At 31.6% G+C, this 20,102-nt stretch overlaps 1 protein-coding gene across 10 annotated transcripts in view; it reads right to left on the bottom strand.

The window, feature by feature from the left end:
* The window catches only part of LOC118189241 (kinesin-like protein KIF11), a 191,298-nt gene that overhangs the window by 142,867 nt on the left and 28,329 nt on the right, over positions 1-20,102 (bottom strand). For all 10 annotated transcript variants that reach the window (XR_015038916.1, XM_035359821.2, XM_085809126.1 and 7 more), the window contains 2 exons: positions 16,859-17,062; positions 11,159-11,216 (listed from right to left, as the gene is read on the bottom strand). Coding sequence is in view for 9 of the 10 variants with exons in the window: in XM_035359821.2 (XP_035215712.1) it covers positions 11,159-11,216; positions 16,859-17,062 (262 nt within the window). In the remaining variant the exon portion in view is untranslated. The remainder of the gene's footprint in view (positions 1-11,158; positions 11,217-16,858; positions 17,063-20,102) is intronic.

Genomic DNA, 20,102 nt, shown 5'->3' with positions numbered 1-20,102 from the left:
TAATGGAAAATGTGATGCTGTGTCTCGTTAATTGGAACTTTCAAGCCTACAGAATAACATAAATTTATTCTCATATCTGGTTTGACATCTGATTGGTTTCTGTATTTACTTTGGAAGGAAACAAGTGTTTAGAAGTCTCAAAACAAGTGTCTTCTTATTTATAAAGAAATCTATTGGCTTGTTACTATAGTTTGAATGTTTCAATTCTAAGTGCTGTTCCAACTTTGAATGTCTCAGGGACTTATCTGATAAAGCCATAAAACAAATGACATACAACGATTTCTCATCAGCACCTTTCACGAAACTAAATTTTATATAATCGTCAAAACACTGTCTAATCGAGAATGTTTTCTTCTTTTTTGTATTTGTAATGGACAACATCTCATACGACCATTTGTGTCATTCTTAATGTGATTGGCTGAACATCACTTAACGGCTTAGCATCATCAGCAATAACTGCTGCTGTCTGAACATCATTTGGCTATTCATCAGTTATAACCGAAGCACTTTGTGTTTTATTAATCATTTAGCTATGATAATTAGACTATATATTATAATTAACAGTAAATAAATACAAAAAATGTATGCTGTATCTGAACTAATAATTAACAATCATTGAGAGTGCATATAAAGTAGTGCCACCACCAAAAGTTGATTGGCATATGGCATTAGCACTAGCAACTTTTTCTACTGTAGTTTCCTGCTGTCACTGACATTAACACTTTTCTCCTGCTGTAATTTACTAGGCATTGCATCTTTCATATAAAAGCACTGCTTAAGCTTGCTGTGGTATTCGAGTCCAGCCTAATCAAGTTTTGGTGGTACTGCAGATAACATTAAAATAAGACCTGAAATAAGAAATAAACAGTACTTGCAAAAAACACCACTGACCATGAAACTGCCAACAAGCAGCACAATTTAGATCCAATTATGGATCAGTGTGACATAACAAACCAATATCTCTGCTTTCTTTTCATGCAACCCCAACTGGTTCTTGATAAGCTGTTTATTTTTATGAACAAAGATATAAAGTAGTTACTATTGGTGTATTTTTGTTCTTGTATTTTGAAAAATTAATTAAAATTTGGGACTCGCACTCTACAGAACAGCAAGCAGTGAATTATTTTCAAAGTTATTGGATCTGACTATCAAAAAATGTGCATATTAATGGGTATGGCATGGTCAGCTACATGTAGCCAACGAAAAAGTAACAGAATAGAATGACCATCTACAGGAAGTTTGTACTCGTATCATTCTAAATGGAGTTTCTGCTAAAACTGGAAGAGCTAAAAAATAGTAGAAATTGACGAAAGACTTTTTACGAAATGCAAAAACTAAGCAGGTCGAATACTGACTGTTTATTAAATACAGAGCCATCAGTTATCTTAGAACTCCACAGAAAGGATTCGCACAACTTTGGTGAAATCTTCGTAGCTTTTATAATTTAATGGTAGCAATTTTCACAGATGACAGGATGATATATAAGTACCAAATAAATATGAGATAAATTTCAGTATAATATGATATCTATGAAGACATTAAACTGCTAAATCTAGACATCTGCTATTGGCACACGATAATATAGTTTCATGTTACTGATATGCAAGGTTAGTAATTTCATTAAATTTATCTGCAATGCTGGCATTTTGATCTCATGACCCATCATTAGGGAAATGACGATCTTGAGTAATAATAAGCCTATGATTCTCATTTGAAATTTTAAATTTAATACGTATTTATCATTTACTTCAAACATGTAACCATATTTCTATGTCACTCTACATATTTCAGAAATAAATTCTAACTTAAACCGTTCATCCCTGAATAAGTAACAATATTGATATACAGTCAAAAGTCTTTAATCCGGACTCGTCGGGACTTCGGCAATTCCGGATTATCGGTTTTTCCGGATTATAGATCATCAATTTAAATCTGGTAAGATGACATGCAGAAATTATAAAATTAAAAATATGAAACCGTAGTTTATGAAATAAAGAGCAATTATGATCTAAAGGGTATCAAAATTTACAAAAAAAAGCTTAATATTTATTTGTTTACTTTATTAAACATTTCTTTCAACGTGCGCATACGTAAAGCATACATTATGCATAGTCGAAATTAGAAAATTGCAACCAGAAAATTATTTGATGTGTATTTGTGATATTTATAATGATGAGGAATTTGATTTAAATCATATCAAAGACGGAGTACATCGAGATGAAATACTACATTTAGTAAGCAATTATAAGCCGAATAAAATAAAAACATCTGCCCTGAAGATAAGGATAATGCTGACAGGTCAACTTCCAGTTCATTGCGCGCCACAACGTTCCCCCCCCCCCTTGCAGAGTAGCGTGAAATTGATAAACAGATTTCGGAATGGTTAGAAAAACAAAGGATATGCCTTTATCCACTTTTTGCAGCAATTCCACTTTTTGCAGCAATTCAACTTTTTGTTTGATGGACATCGAAACATGCTTTTGCTTTGTAGATAGATCCTTTGGCAGCTCCAGAATCGGAAATTCTATTTGACATAATCGAAAGTTCAAACTTACTTTTATAAAATTGCTCTCTGTGCAAAAAATAATAAGCCGGATCCAATTTGAAGATTAAGGAACAACGCAATCTGCAACACTAACTGAAATAGATAATTAGATAATTTTAGCTTAGCTTATACCGTCCATTATGTTGGCAGTGGTGATAAAGGCAAAGCATATTTTGCTTCCCTTAAATAAAGCTAAGACTAATCTAAATAAAATTCATGCTTTATTCCGTAAATAAAATAAAATAAGCTAACACTGTAGCCTTTACATTTAAAATCATTAAATGAAAGAAAAACTAGCATAATGCTAACTGATAATCACACAAGAGAACAAGACATTCGCCGATACCGGCGTACATATATATAATGCTCAGCCAACCCGCTGATCTTAACGTCATCAGCCAATCAGCGGCAACCACGTTAGCTTACCGCCGATTGACCTCTGATCAAAATTTGCATGTGGAAAACTAAAGCCAACAAACGACCCTCTTTTCCCCATACAAATACAAAAAAAAACTTACACAGAAGTTCATAGTCCAATTCTATTATACGAAAACATTTATTGTCTTTAAATACTGAAAACATCTAAACAAAACTTTCTTAAATTAACAGCAGTCGCTGCTTTTGTAAATAAGTCGGCAGTATTTAATTTACTGGTGATAAATTCAAGGTCAAACACTCCATCAATTTACTAGTCTTCTACCAAAGTGATATTTTCGTCTATGTGCTTAGTTTGGCGATTTTCTATCGGCGATCTAGAAAAATCAATGGCAGACTTGTTATCACAAAATAGTTTACACTCTCTTAAATTAAACTTTAAAATTTCATCTTGTAAGACATTTTTCGTCCACATTAATTCCTTCGCTGCTTCAGGTAAGGCGATATACTCCGCTTCCATGGTTAATAAACTTACACACTTTTGCTTAACAAATTTCCAGATTACCGGTACTTCATCTAAATATAATATAAATCCTCCCATGGACACGCGGTCATCTCTATTACTTGCATAATCAGCATCTGAATAACAATATAAATTTAGATGTTTAATCTTCGATAAGTTTAACTTATATAATTTAGTACTATTGAGATAACCAAGCAATTTCAACAATGCTTCCCAATGCCTAATTCCAGGATTCTGCTGAAATTGTGATAAGATATTCACTGCATATGTAATATCAGGCCTTGTCCTGTTAGCTACAAAAACTAAACATCCTAACAGATTTCTAAAGGGTAATGTATGCATTTCCGCAATTTCTGCACTTGTAGATGGACAATCTAATTTTGTAAGAATAGTGCCTTTAGCTATGGGAAGTGATGTTATTGGTATCTGGAAATGTTTAAATTTTTCAAAAATTTCTTCAATATATTTTTTCTGATGTATAAAAACCCCATTCTCATTCTCTAAGAATTCAATTCCAAGTAACATTTTAGTTTTGCCTAATACTTTAAGATAAAAAAACTTACTCAGCTGTGAAATTACTTTATCTATACTATATTGATCTTTACTAAAAATCACAATATCATCTACATATAACAAGAGAATTACATTTGAACTCTTATAAACACAATTACACCATTGTATTTTCTTAAAATATAGATTTTCTAAAGTACTTTCAAATTCACAAAATCATTCACGGCCGCTTTGATGTAGACCGTAAATGGCCTTGTGTAAATAAACACACATTATTTTCCTCTTCAATAAATCCCTCTGGTTGGGTCATATATATTTTCTCATTTAGGTTTGCATATAAATATGCGTTCTTTACATCCTGACAATTAGTCCATCCATATAAACATACCAGGATAGTGAAAAATATTCTTATGATTGAAAAATTTACTACAGGACTGTAAACGTCATCAAAATCTTCACCTCTTTTCTGCTTGAATCCCTGTGCTACTAAACGTGCTTTGTATCTAACCACTTGATTCTTTTCAGTTCTTTTTAGCGTATAGACCCATTTGTTTCCTATCATAGTTTTATTTTCTGGCTTTCTGAGTAATTCCCAAACCTTTCTTTTCTTCATTGTGTCAATTTTTTCTTTCATTGCCTTATCTCATTCTTCGGCATTTACTGATTTTCGTGCTTCTTTAAAATTTTGTGGGATAACAATTTCTACGGAATTTGCCTCTTCAGACACGGAGCTAGTCTCCTGTTCTACAAAATTAACTTTCCCCGAGTATTCGTTTTTCCACTAAAATTGAACTTATCTTTTTCAAATTTAATATTTCTTGCCTCGCAATACTTTTCAATATCATTATAGGATCTAAAACGGGTGTCTGTTCCCTCTACATAATAATATATGTCTGTACGTGTTCCATCTGGCCTTTTAACTGCTTTTCTTTGACAGTTTAAGCCTGATACTTCTTTCGGAGTAGATTTGTCATCTGACAACTTTATTTCTTCTCTAGAAATTTCCTGTTCGTTTGATTCTGCTAATAGCTCAGATTCCTCTAGTCTTTTAAATTTAGGTTTTGATTTCTGTTCCAGGATGCCATTTGCTGCATACAGTTTTTCATCGAACTTCACATTACAGGTTTCTATTAATCTGCGTTCTTCTGGCAGCCATATCCTATAACCCCTAGTTTCCTTCTCATATCCTACCATGATTCCTTCTTTGCACCTCATTTGTAATTTATTTCTAATCTGTTTTGGCACACCAACATAGGCTTTAAAACCAAATATTTTAAAATAAACAACACTGGGTTTCCTATTTAGGAACATTTCATAAGGGGTTCGGTTGCTTTTATGACATACTCTGTTCCACGCATGTACGAAACAGCCAAGAGCTTCTGCCCACCATTCTTTTCCCATTTTACCATCATTAAGCATAGCTTTAACTGCGTCTAATGCTGTTCGGTTAAAACGTTCACACACACCGTTCTCTTCTGGGGTGTATGCATTTGTGTGTTCGACACTAATTTCATTTTCGGCTAAGTACCCTTCGAATTGCCTATTACAGAATTCCCCACCGTTATTGGTGTGTATACTTATTAATTTTCTGTTCGTCAGTCTTTCCATTTGCCTATGATAATTCTTAAAGTTGTAGAACGATTCATTTTTATTTTTCATACAATACACTGTTACTAATCTACTATAGTCATCCACAGTAGCAAGGAAATATTTACTCCACCCTTAGATGGAACTGGTAGTGGGCTACAAACGTCTAAATAAACCAACTGCAATGGTTTATCCGATCTCTTCGGAACAGTTTTAAAAGTTATTCTACTAGATTTAGCAATAATACACGGTTCACACCTCTCTATTGGTTTCCAAATTCTGGTAACCCTTTCACGCTTTGATTCTTACTAGTTTTCTTAATATAATCAAAATTTGCGTGGCTAAATCTCCGATGCCACAGCATTGCATTGTCTACTTTATTTAACTTTCCAATTTCTGTACCGTAACCAGCTTCCCTTTTACCTAGTGCATATCTAAATGGTTTTACGTGATAAAGTCCGTCATATCGTTTAGCGTAGCATAATCTATCCCAATTATTAAAATATATCCACATCTTCCCTTTTGAAATCACAAAATGAGCCCCTGCCTTTTCTAACCTTGCTCCCGATAATAAATTTCTTAGATTTGGATTACATAACACATTATCTAACTCAATCCAATTTATTCAATTGCTTAGTTTTACTGCAAATTTGACGGTACCATTTCCTAATTCTTTACTTTCACAATTCTCTACAGCTAAAGACATAAGTATATTGTTTATTTCTTCAAAATTTGTCATTAAATTACTATTATTACAGAAATGAGTTGTAGCTGCAGTATCTACGACCCAATTAAATTTATCTGCGTTACCTCCTTTATCTGTAGTTGTTACATACTTTTTTACTAACATTAATTCTTTATCTTTAAACTGTCCAATTTTATCGTCTATTTTAAACTTCTGATTTTTACTTACATTTTCTTTACATTGAGTGATTAAGTGCCCAAATTTATGACATCTGAAACAAGGTCCTATTCTCATATTCCCCATCTTTTTCTGAGATTTAGTCTTATTTTCAACTCTATCTTTCCCCACGTTTAAACTAATAGTATTAAACACGCTTACCTTGCTGTGTTCTAAATCGGCATTTACCTGGCGAAGTCAGCTTTCTTCCCTTACCAGCTCTTCAGCAATTCTTTCCAGCATAAAATCTTCGTCCTTCCACCTATGGATCAACTGTACAATGCCGGAGTATTTCTGGGGTAATCTCCTTATTGCCTGGAATCCTTTAAAAAGATCTGCCAAGTTGTGACCAGCTTCAGCCAACTTCTTCACAGTCATTCTTATCCTCAAGATGAATAATCCTATTTCTTTATTTGGTGTATATCTAATACTAAAAAATTCATCCAGTAACTGAATTATCCTTGCTCTTGTTTCGAGTTCGAATTGCTTCTGTAGAACTTCCCATGCTTCTTTACCACTTGAACATTCTTGTATCAGCGGGCTGAATTCAGCTTTAATTCCATAATATAATGTAGTGAAGGCTCTGTTCTCTCTCAGTGTGAACTCCTGGTTTTCACGCCTTGTTGCACTTTTATCTAATTCTTCTTCTTTGTTTTCTATGAAGCTCCAACAATTTCTATCCAGTAACAGCATTTTCATATCGACTTTCCATCGATCCCAGTTGTCATGGTTTAACAGCTCAAAACCTTCATGTAGTAATCACATCTTCAATTCAGTGTGAGCACGACGACTTGAACAAACTTCTAAGACAGGTCAGCTTCTTTTCGTGGATAACGGCCCTCTTCACCTACATTCCTTCAATGCTGAGTTGAACTGGATCACCGATTAGCTGTTGGCGCTGGGCCCATAACCCTGTTGGCAGTGGTGATAAAGGCAAACCATATTTTGCTTTCCTTAAATAAAGCTAAGACTAATCTAAATAAAATTCATGCTGTATTTCGTAAATAAAATAAGCTAACACTGTAGCCTTTACATTTAAAATCATTAAGTGAAAGAAAAACTAGCATAATGCTAACTGATAATCACAAGAGAGACAAGACATTCGCCGATACCAGCGTACATATATATAATACTCGGCCAACCCGCCAATCTTAAATGTATTATGCGCATGTGCATACGTAAACGCCTATGCGCATGCGTGAATGCATTTTGTGTTGACGTATGCGCAGAAAGTTTGTAGTTTTGAGGTCCGGATTAACGACGTTTGACTGTATATAGCAATGATTGATATAACAATATATGTTGGTACATAATATTTCTAACATTAACCAAATAGTTAAATGGCTAAAAAATAATAATCAGAGGCTGATTCCACCCCCACCCCCTTACCCCAGCTAATGTCATTCAATGACATTCCTTTGTAATTACTAGTGCTTAACGTTCTTTAATTTAGTCTCTTGTTCCACGTGGTATGCCAAAAACATTTCAACACATGTAATTTGTAAGATTTCAAATGCTAAAAATACATTAATAAGATACCTAAGAAGTTTTACCATTTCAGGATCATAGTCTAACAGTCATGCAAAACAATTCATTAGAATATTCACTTGAAATACAATTTATTTAATTTATGCAAATAATGGAGCAAGTTCACTGTGTTCCAATACTTGAATGCCTACCATTATATTAATTCTGTAAATAACTTTGAATTAGATATCCATTTTGAAAAAAAAATTGCATTGATAAAACCTTTTCACAACAACCTGCATATCATATCACTATGACTACCACTAATTTATTAAGAACAGGAACCTTTATTCAAACTGATATTTTAATTACATACGAATTTCAGTATTTTGCTTGTCAATTTGTGTACAACACCCTGAATTTTCAGAAAATATGGCACCAAATTTTAAAATTAAATATCTGTCAATATATGCAAAACGTCAAACTTTTTGTGCTTTATTAAAAAAAAAAAGAATAAACTTTTACTAAACATAAGTGTAAGACCAAACACACAATATAAACAACTCGATATTTTTTAAATTTACAAAACTTATCTTTTAATGCAAAAACAAGGGTATTTGCCTTATTTAAAAAATCTTTATAGTTGGAAATATGTGTCTACAACCAAAAATTGCAAAATGAAGGCTCTGGAAGTACTTTTGAAGACACACCATGTACAAAAAATATGTGTGATTTCTCCATTGAAAAATGCTATTAAAGTACACAAACAAGCAAAATACCTGCACGAACTTTGCATGGATTTCCTCAAAGGTGAAAAATATGGTTGTTTTATATTAGCTGAGAAATATTTGGTGACAGAGGAGAATCTTGTCTAATAGCGCATGCACCACCAGAATCAGTGCTGAAATATAGTCTGTGAGAAACTTGATTTTTGTTGTAGATTCGGAGTTACAATTCATATGTTACGATGTAAGAAAGAAACCTAGCGCCAGAGTGTCGCTCTGGAAAATAAATGTATTGAAAGTTAGAGTGTGTTATTTCTGTAATGTGTGTGGTGTTATTTTATTGTAATACATAGCTATAGACAAGAAATAGAATAATTCAAGTTCCCCCCCCCGGTTAGGGTCGAAGCAGCTAATAAAGTTTTAGAGACTGTGATATTACTTTCGGTTTTGTGAAACGAAGGATTACATAGGATACTTCCAGATTGAAGTTCTGTAGAAACAAAAGGATAAGTACCCTCCCCCTTTTTTGAAGCTCATTGTACCTTTTTGAAGCTCTTTATTTGTGTATTGACTTTTGCTAATTAAAATGCCACTAAAGGAGATATTAGCAAAAAAAAAAAAAAAAAAAAAAAAAACTTACATTGAAAACACAGTTAACAAAGTTAAAACAAAAAGTTGCGGGCGAAAATGTTCAAAGAAGTGATTTGGAAGTACTGAGGAATAAGTTTAAAGTGCTTAAGACAGAGATAAATTCCAATTTCGATTCTTTGTTCAGGTTATGTACTGAAGTATTGATGCTTATGTAAAAGAGAAAGAAGAGATTGACGATATTCTCATAGATGTAGAAGTCTAATTAAATCATAAATTAGCTAAACTTTCTAAAGAAAATAAAACAGAGCCTTCGGTTTGTATGAATACTGAGAACAATGTTAAATTACCCAAAATTACTTTGCCAACGTTTTCGGGTAACTTGCATGAGTGGCTTTCATTTAAAGATATCTTTTTAGCCAGTGTTGATTCAAATCGTAATTTAACAGATGTGGTCAAATTACAGTACTTAACATCTGCGCTGAGAGGAGATGCTTATCGTATTGTGCAGTCAATATCCATAGTTGACTCTAATTATAAATTAGCCTTTTCGTTACTAGAAGAAAGGTTCTCTAATCACCGCGAACAAGTGTATGTTCATCTGAAATGATTTATGAATATGCATCCTATACAAAACGAGTCTGCGTCAGCAATATTAAACTTAATTGACATTACAAACGAACGCGCGAGATCATTAGAAGTTTTAAATCAGAGTGTTAAAGGGTTTTCTTACAATATATTTGCATACATTTTAGGGCAAAAACAGACTTTCTAAATGGCAAATAATTACTAAGTATACACAAAAAATTTGGAAATTATGGAAACATGATTAACTTAATAATTTACAAAACGTCACAAATGGAAATATTTAAAGGATGACGTTCAGTTGGGAACTCTTGTATTAATAAAAGATGAAAATTTGCCTTCAACCAAATGGTTAGTGGGGAGAACAGCTGAGGGTTTTCACGGTAATGATAACAAAGTAAGAGTAGTAATTGTAAGATTGCCTAATCAACATTTGTTAAAACGAAATGCTCAAGATATATGTATACTTCCTGTAGAATGATTGTTTATCACTATTACAAACAAGTATTTGTTGTAATGATTTGAATGTATATTCTTCAATATTGTGATTTGTTATTGTAAAGCATTTTATTGTAGTACCTTTATATTTACATTTATTGTAATAACAGTTTTGAAATTGTTAATTTTAATGCTGGGAGTGTTTTGTATTAGCTCAGAAATACTTGGCAACAGAGGAGAATCTTGTCTAATAGCGCATGCGCCACTAGAATCGGTGCTGAAATATAGTCTGCGAGAAACTTGATTCTTGTTGTACATTAAGTTGCGATTCATATGTTACGTTGTAAGAAAGAAACCTAACACCAGAGTGTCGCTATGGAAAATAAATATATTGAAAGTTAGATTGTGTTATTTCTGTAACGTGTTTGGTGTTATTTTATCGTGATATATGGCTATCAACGAGAAATAGAATAATTAAATTCAATGGGCTAGCATCCATTTTAAAATCTCCATGAAGACATCTCTCTTTAAAATGATCTCTTATAATAAGCAGAGGATGGATAATTTATGACAGAATTCCTAAAATGTTTTGCCATAATGCAATATCAAATCATTCTGCAATACTTCATTCTTCAAAACAGCTTATATTGCTTTTGTCATTTTTACCATTCCTTTTGTCATTATAAGAATTTTTACCTCTTGACAGCAATGCTTTCATTTCCAAGAAAATTCACAAAAACCAAGTAACTCATTGATAATATTGAATACATCATATTCAGATAAAATATAACATTAGTTCTTGAAAGCCGTCAAATTCTTGAGTTCTTACAAGCTGTTGCATTTCAAAAAGCAAATAAGATGTTTCATATTAAAACAAATACTGCAGGTAAAACAGTTCAAAAAAACAATCTCACCATTATGAATTGGTACACTTCTTGCTTTCAGCACATTCACACAGCTTCCTAAGTCAACCTACAAAAAAGTATAGGCAAAAAATAATATTTAATTTCCTATCCATCAATTTTCAGTAGAAAGTCTTCCAAAGAGTATAAAGTAAAATTTTTCCAGCATTTTATAGAATTATTTGTGTAGTAAAAAAACTAGAACTGAGAAGTAGTTTAAAAACAATTAAGTTGGTAACAGAAAATATGAATTCTAAAGTACTAATTGTGTAACATGTGAACAGTAGATGAAATAAATAAGACTTTTTAAAATTAAGAATGAATAAAAAAAGATGAAAAAAATTCTGCAAAACAATTTTGATATACATAAAATTACACAAAAATACCTAATAAGGTGGGGAAAAAATAATGCAATAATAAAACAATTCTTGCTATCAGTCGACTTAAAAACTGAAAATCAGCATCTAATACATAATTAGCAAAATAAGTTTTGTATTATATCAGATATAATTAATAAGTTTAAATACTCATTAAAACATTAAGTTACAACCACATAAAAACATATAATGTATATTTAAAATTATTTTAATTTATTCAATTACAATACAAATAAATTGGAAATGGTTTCCAGAATATTTGCAAATGAAAATGATGCAAAACTAGTTGGTAAAGCTTTCCTAAGTGAAAACTATATAAATATTTTTTCCTTAATCTGAAAGCAATTCAATGTATAACTTTTTATGTATCAACGTTTGGTATGTTTTCAAGAAAAAAATTCTTTTTCTTGTGAATATATAATTATTCATGCTTCATACAATACAAAGTCCGGACATCTAATATATAAACCATAAAAAAATTTTTGCAAAGTCTATGAATGGAAAATATAGTACTAAAATAAAAGAGTGGTGCCACAATAGCGATTTTCTCTGAGACTGGATGTTGCCTTCTCATACCTGCTGGTTAGGAAATGACAGCTTGGCCACTGACAGTACAATGATTGATATACTTGGCATGACCACATTTTTTACTCGAGTTGTTAGACATTTTTAAATCTCATTTAGGTAATAAGTGAAGCCCCAAAACATTTGTATGATATGGGATGTTGGACACACAAATTTTTTTTGATGGCATAGCAACAAGCATACTTGTCTACCTATGACACTCAAAAATCAGGAGTTTTTTTTTAAGAAATCAGAAGATTTTCACAATGTTAAAAAGCTTTTTAAATGGATAAAAATAGTTTTTAATAATGAATTAACTCTAAATAGTTACTAATTCTTAAATGCAAGCAACACAAAAATACCTTACACATAAAAAAACAAGAAAAGAAAAAAACTTTAATCAGTTTTCGTACAAATTTTATGAACAGTGGCAGATTTTGCTTTCGTTAAGAAAGAAACTTCATAATTTTGTTCATAGCAATTGCCACGTAGGCCTGATTTCGTTAATAAAAGTTTTTCTAATGTGTCATCACTAATATTAGATCTAAATTTAGTCCTTGTTTTCGCAACAACACTGAAAATCTCTCACACTCTGCATTACTATGGGGACTGTCAAGATGGCCAACATAATTCTAGACAGTTCACTATATTTTTTAAAATTCCATCATCACCTTTCAGTTTTCCAATTAAACCCCACTGGATGTCAATCCTTGATGATTTTATAACTTCCTTCAAGTTTTCTAATTGTAAACTGCAAAACTGTGACTGCAATATTATCAGTGGCAATATCAATATCATCAACTTTCATGATTAACTAAAGTAACACAGGAAATCTGTTCAAAAAGTACCTTATATCAGAAAATGATGCATTCGTTACAGCAGAAACATCAGCAACTTTAGCATACAAAATCACTTCATCATTGTCTGGAAATTTATGTAGTATGTAATCACATATTCGACAGAAGTAACTTCTAACATGAAGATAAAACTTATTTTTGTCTTCTTCTGAAAGTTCTTCCACTACCTTTATAGTTGCAGCTCCTATTACCACATCTTCATGTTTCTTCTGATTTTCTATTTCACCATAAATCACATCATATATAGAATTACAAGACAAAACACAGACTGGTTTTACAAACTTTGATAAAATGTCTTTAAACAGATCGTAAATCATTGATTGCAAAACATGAATTTACGGAATTCTGCTTTGTAGAAAGAACTGTGTTACATCAAATGATGGCAAAATGAATTGTAAAAAAAAGCAAAAAGCTTTGTTAAGGTCCGAAGAAAGAACGTAAATATTCGTTCTTCACAAGACAAACTTGCAGTAATCGGAAAAGTTTCGTGTGTTGAGCAATTTTTTTTATTTTGAGAGAAATTTATATCAGCTTTACACTTATATTTTGCAATATTATTTTGAGAACTGCCAGTTGAATTGCTGAATGGTGCAGAAATTACTTTATTTTTCTCAAACCTATTTTTAACAATGGAAGTAGTAACTACATCTCTATTTACTTTAGGTATTTTATAACTTTCAATAGAGCCTTTTATCTTAACTCTTGAAGCATTTACTTCTTCTTTAAAAAATGTAAGAAGTGGGTTCCATTGATTATGGAATCTAGATAAGCATTTCTTTAAAGACAGCCAGCATGTACACACGTTTCAAAATTTTTCTCATTTCAGTATTATGCAGCTGTTGGAACTGTTTCAATTTTCCCTTCCTTTTAGAACTTCTTTCAAGATAATAATAAATATCAACAATGTGTTCATCCACATTTACTGGTAAAGAAGCTGCCCCTTTTTCAGCTCCTAAATTTAAGAGGTGACAGGTGCACCTCATAATCTGTAAATCTGAATTTTCATTTCTTAAGATGCCTGTAACATCAGTCTTCAAGTCTACCATTACTGGTGCATTATCGGCACCAAAACAGCTAAGCAATTATCCAGATGGACTGCATTTTCTTTTAAAGTTTTAATAATTAGCTGTGCTATATTAAAGCCTGTCGAATGTTTTAGATGTTAGAATGTTTTAGTAATGACTTATATTACTAAAGTGGGGACAGAAAGTAAACTGCACTCAATTTCTGAAGACTCTGGATTAAAAAAAGAAACAACAATTGGATACAGTTTTGAATCGGTATTATTGCTTCCATCCATAGAGAGGCAGAACGAAGCTGTTTTAATGCAATCAAATAAATGAAAATTTATTTTTCAAACTCATTTCTTAACAATTGCACCTGTTTTAGTCCTTGCAGTTGAGTATTTCTTAGCGATTTCACTATCGGAAAACATTTTTCTAAGCTGTAGCATGATCTGATGCATTCAGTGGCAGGTTGTGCTCCAGTAAAAAAAGCAGAAAACAGACATTCTGCATTAATAACTTTTTGGTCCTTTGTTTCCGAAGAAAAATTTAATTTTCGTTTTTTTTTTTTTTTTTTCCAAAACAACTCATGTTGTCCTTGCGTTTTTGTGTACGTACATGTTCGAGAACATCCGCCCTTCCACCATGTGAAATCGAAAAATCACAACGACAGATGATACACATCGCAAATTTATTACATTTCCTTGAGGAAATAATGGAAGGAAAGTCAACTGCTTACGATTTCTGAAACGTACACGAGTATTTCAGACATAACAATTTCAGACCTTTCTCGCAGATATAACAAAAGATAATTTCTAAAACTATTTCCCGAAGGCACGTGTACTCACACAACTCAGGACAAGATAAACGAAATAACTAAAGAGCAAAAAACATCCAAATAACAGCCTTGAGCTTGCTTTGTGCTCGTTGGCTAATATATGCCAGATGACACGCAGTGGAGCTCAATGCCCATTGGAGAACTGGAGAAAGTTTCTGGATAAGTATGCTCTCACTCACAAAGCAAACCTGATTTCAATCAGAAATCAGAAATTTCATCTGATTAGCAAGGTTTTATTTTAGATATAATCTAGAGAAAATTGAATTGCTTTCAGACATCCAAAATCACTTTTTTTCTTTGTTCATATAACGAAGTATTAAGCCAAGTTCCGTCAAATTTGTGAGAAATTTGAAGAATAAGAAAAAGTCGGGAGAAACATATTGTAAATCGGGTTGGCGGGAGAATGGTCTAAAATCGGGAGTCTCCCGTCTAAATTGGGAATGTCGGCAACTCTGAACAAGAAAGAATTCTGAAGAATTTAAGTTCAGTTAACATAGCAAATTTTGATGTTTTTAACTTTCTAAGGTCCACCAGCAGCTTAGCAGTAAAGTCATTGAATACTGGTAGTTCGAATCCTGAAAAAGGACTGGCTATTTGTGCGTTTTCATGGTTTCCCCGTATATGCAAGAGAGAGTCCTCCACAGAAGTACAACTCTCCTTAGCCAGATAGCGCTAAAGTGTTTTGCCATAATCAAATAAACCAAACCTTTACTTTCTAATTCAATCCAGTTTATATTTTGCAGGTTATTATTACAAATATCTTATCAAAATTAAAGTTGGAATTTTCAATTATACCAAAAAGAGTTTTTAATTCTGGAGCTCCAGCATGATCTGCAAAAAAAAAAAAAAAAAAAAAAAAAAAAAAAAAAAAAAAAAAAAAGCCTATTTGGTACTTGCCTTTTATTGACCTTGGAGAAAAAAAAGGCACCGGCGCAGTTTGGACTTATATTACGGCAGAATATGTGATTTGAAAATTGTTCAAAATAACATCCCTTTTTAGCACAGATTTTGAATTCTCTAGAAGGCAAAATTAACAGCTGGAATTTCTGAAGAAATGATAATAAAAGAAAATGATAGAACAGAAGATTTTCATTGCAGTGATAATGCCTTAAATCTGCAATCAACTAACAGACAGCAAAATCTGTAGTATGGTTTTTAAATCCAGAAAACATCACTAGTGGTCGTGGGGAAAAGGACAGAGGTTTCCGAGAACTAATTTTTAACTGGAGATACAGTGGGATTTCTCGACATAGCAATTGCAGAATTTAAACACTTGAGCTTTGTAACTGAACAAGAAATTATATTTATAAAAATCAAAGAGAACGTATTAGCACAAAAAATGAAACAACTTACATTGACAGAAATGTTCAAAACAAAAACAAACAGCTTTTTTTTCCTCTGTAAATTTTGATTTTTTGAAGATCATAAATGCCCATTATTTCATAGATAACTATTTAATATTTTAAATTTTATAATTTTTACTTTTCATCTAACTTGATTTAAACTGATGATCTAAAATTCATAAATGTTCGAAATCTGGAATAGCCGAATTCCTGACAGTTTCTGATATTGGACTTTGTACTGTATAAAGATCTTGTTTCTTTCCCTTTTAGATATTATTTATACTGTCTTTCTGCTATTTTGTTATATTAATAATTGGCAAATCTAGCTTTTACTGAAAAAAATGGGGCTTCTACAAAGACTTATTGTACCCTGATTATGTGAAGACTATCTTTTATAACCTATGTTTTTCCTTTTCCTCTACTTTGAGCCAATTCTGTTTTCACGTTTTAAGATTTTACAAAGGACTTTGTAGTGTATGTAAAAAATTAGGTGCATAAATCACTAAATTTCTTCACAAGTGATGTTCCCAATCATCTTAAAAAGCATCTAACGTGGCAAATTATTCTTAAAGATTCTTTCACGAAAGAAATTTCTAGGGCAAAGTCCTTAATCAGATGCTATTCAGTGATAATCTCATAAACAAGTTGACTTTTGTTAACTTCTGACTCAAATAATATATAAATTTTAATGCTCCCTTCCATTATGTTTAAGAAATTAGAGAAACTTACCAAAAGAAAATTTCCATTTCTTATGGTTTCAAAACTATCACTATTTACATCTCTTAAAATGACAGTCGCAGACAAGATAATATGACTGCATTTGCTAGAAAACTTGGACTTATTACTTTTTGCAATGCCTTTTGATAACATTTCACGTATTTGAAGTTTGTCAATGATAGCCTTTTCTGTTACACCTTGTATTTCAGTATAGATCTATAAATAAAACATTAAATATTTTTAATTACTATTCAAACACTTTACACATGAAATTTTACTTATAAAAATGCAAAAAAGACGAAGAAAGCAAAAGTAAAATCTGGAAAAAAAAAAAAAAAAAAAACCCTGAATTACTTGAAAATAAACATTTTCTAATTAGAATATTAGTACACAATACTCTAGAACAATGTGGCACGAACAAATTTAGTGATCACACAGCTGTAAAAGACAAAATTTTAGTGACTTTTACATACATAATAACTAGGAAGTTTGGATACATTTCAGACTATTTATACAAAATTCTTCTTAAATTTGAACGGAAAAATATAAATTTTTAAAATTTGAACACAAGTTCTTCTCTTTCATATGTGAAAAATACCAACCAGTGCAATTACATTCCATTTCCATTATTTTCTACTGCAGTTGTATTAAAAAACCATTTTGCAAGTTTTATATAACAACAAAATTAGCTTGGCTGTGAAATACTTATAGAAATGTTACACTTTTACAACAATTTAGCCAATTTTTATAACATTTATATTATTCTTTAGGCAATATGACATAAGCATCAAAAGAATAGAATAGTACATATGATTTATGAACTGCATTAGAAATATTATGAATAATTTTTTAGATGCAATTAATTCGTGCACCATACAAAAAATGTCTTCATATACCCTACTTTAATAAATATAAATGTGAATATAATTTCCATCATACTTCTCATCATTTTAATGTTCTAAATAATGAAAAGATTTTCCCAAAAATGCAAAAATGATCATACAGTAGTATATCACTGCCATGGCAATGGAATCTTGATAGTCAAAACTCAAATTAATATTTGTACCTTATTTCAAGAAACTTGCAATTTAAAATTTATTCTTAATAACAAACTAGTTTGCAAAGTCAAAGTGTTCCTGTAATTTTCAGTTTATATTCAATTTTTCAATTACTACAAAAAGTTTAGTTTTATTACAACTCACATACTTTTTTGCTGATTTCAAACTCCATGCTTAGTTAGCTAAGTATTTAACATTGGTGCTTCATGTGGTATTGTACCAGAGTTATAACACACTGTTGTTTTTGAAGAATATCTATAAGTACCAGCATAACGATAAGTATCCAATGAATGATAAAGGACATTGAAGAGGAGTCTAACCAAAAATAAGATAATGATTCTAAAACTGTCAAGTTCAATAATGTGCTTTTAAATTATGTTTTGTACGAGACCAGAGAGAACTCCCCAAGCAAGGAATATATAGTCAAGATACTCATTGCAGATTACTGACTTATGAAGTAAATGCCATCAAATACAGACTGCTGATCAATGAAAAGGCTGCCATTCGGTCTGATAACTAGATTCTGCACTGTTTTCAATCTGTGGCTGATTTTTGCATCTATGGAGAAATTCTACTGTTTTAGATACTATGGAGAGAGCAATATAGGCTTTTATCTGTCTTTTGTCAGCAATGAAGCTAGACAGATTCTGTCAAGGTTTGGACAGCTACAGCATTGTAATTTACCAGTCGTATTATTATTTTGCAAAGCCATGTTGCTGCCAAGCACTGATTGACTAAGTTCTTCCTATGATGCAAGCATGGTTTTCTGTAGAAGATGCCATTTATCAAGATGAAAAGGCCCTGGTACACCCATATCCTGTATATCACTCATGGTTTGCTAAGCCTGCTAATATTCCACCATATTGAGGTTTTCCACCCTTCATGCCCCCTCAGTAAGCTTTGGAAAAAAGTTCAAGCAGTTTCTAACACTTTGCAACTTTTCAAATTTTGCAGAAGGAATGGTAAAGTATTCTATAATTCACTATCTCAAATATACATGTATCATACATATACTTTCCCAGCAGAATTCATGCAGTCTTAAATGCAAGAGGTAATCATATACTGCATTAATCCTTGGCATTCAAACCCTTCATACACCAATAAAAATTCAGAAAGTGGTCCTTTTTCTCTGCCTTTTCTTTCTTCTTTATTTTAAATCAAAGCAGTAGTTCATATATTCTGAAAAAACATATCAAACTACTTTAGTGCACGAAAATAATTTAGTTTGGTGCACCCATGTTAACTTGGTTCAGTAAATTAAGAGGTTGAAACACCTCAGTATACTAAGAATATACTGCAATAAATGATCAAAATATGTGATTTCAGCAGTAAATTTTTATATCAACAATTTCGTGTTTAGATAACTACAATCATGTATTCAGTCATTCTCTTATAGGAATTATGGCATTTTTATTGTGCATAGACTTGTATTGTGTAAGTTATAACCAGTTAGCTACTAAAAGATCAACATAACAGTCCCATTGAGTGCATACTTCATTTTCATGTTTTCATTCCAAAAGCTGAAGTCTCCACACTCTAGCCATGAAAAAATACATCAAAGAAAATATATTCACAATTTTAACAGCATATAAAATCCATCTGGAACATGATTTAACTAGAGTAATAATGTAGCTCATGAAAAAATACACATAATAAACTGAATCATTGCAAATTCTTAAAAATTTAAAGTTCAGTGATAGTACATCAGTAATCTTAAATACAATGTGCAATAAATTCATTTTTTACATATTATAACAATAATTCTCTAATTTACCTTCAGAAAGGTCGTGATATTTCAAATATATACAAAACATTATATGCATGGTTATATTTTTCATTAAATATGAACATCTTTTTCCTAACCTGTATAGCTTTTATTCCCTAGACTACAGTTAAATTGGCTATAAAACAAAACTTTGTTAAATAAACTAGAAACTAAATATTACAGAACAGACTGAAAAAAGACAATTTTGTTACTTCCCATTCATTGTAATCCATACATACAGGATGTCCCATCAAGACTGCCCAAATGTTGTACAGCCTGATTACTCTCTTAAAATACATAAAAGATGTTAAAGAAGTATACCTATATTACCCATAGCTTTTTAAATATATGTGAAAGAAAAGCGTGATGTCATATCCGGCACATGAAAAAGCTGAGAGCAGCTGAAAAAATGTCATTTACATGAAAGTACTTC

The sequence above is a fragment of the Stegodyphus dumicola genome, chromosome X2 (assembly GCF_044657685.1).
Source record: "Stegodyphus dumicola isolate Sdum_Otavi_A_Nest chromosome X2, ASM4465768v1".
NCBI classification, from domain to species: Eukaryota; Metazoa; Arthropoda; class Arachnida; order Araneae; family Eresidae; genus Stegodyphus; species Stegodyphus dumicola.
Note: the sequence above shows the minus strand (reverse complement) of the source record. Positions and strands in the feature narration are given on the sequence as shown.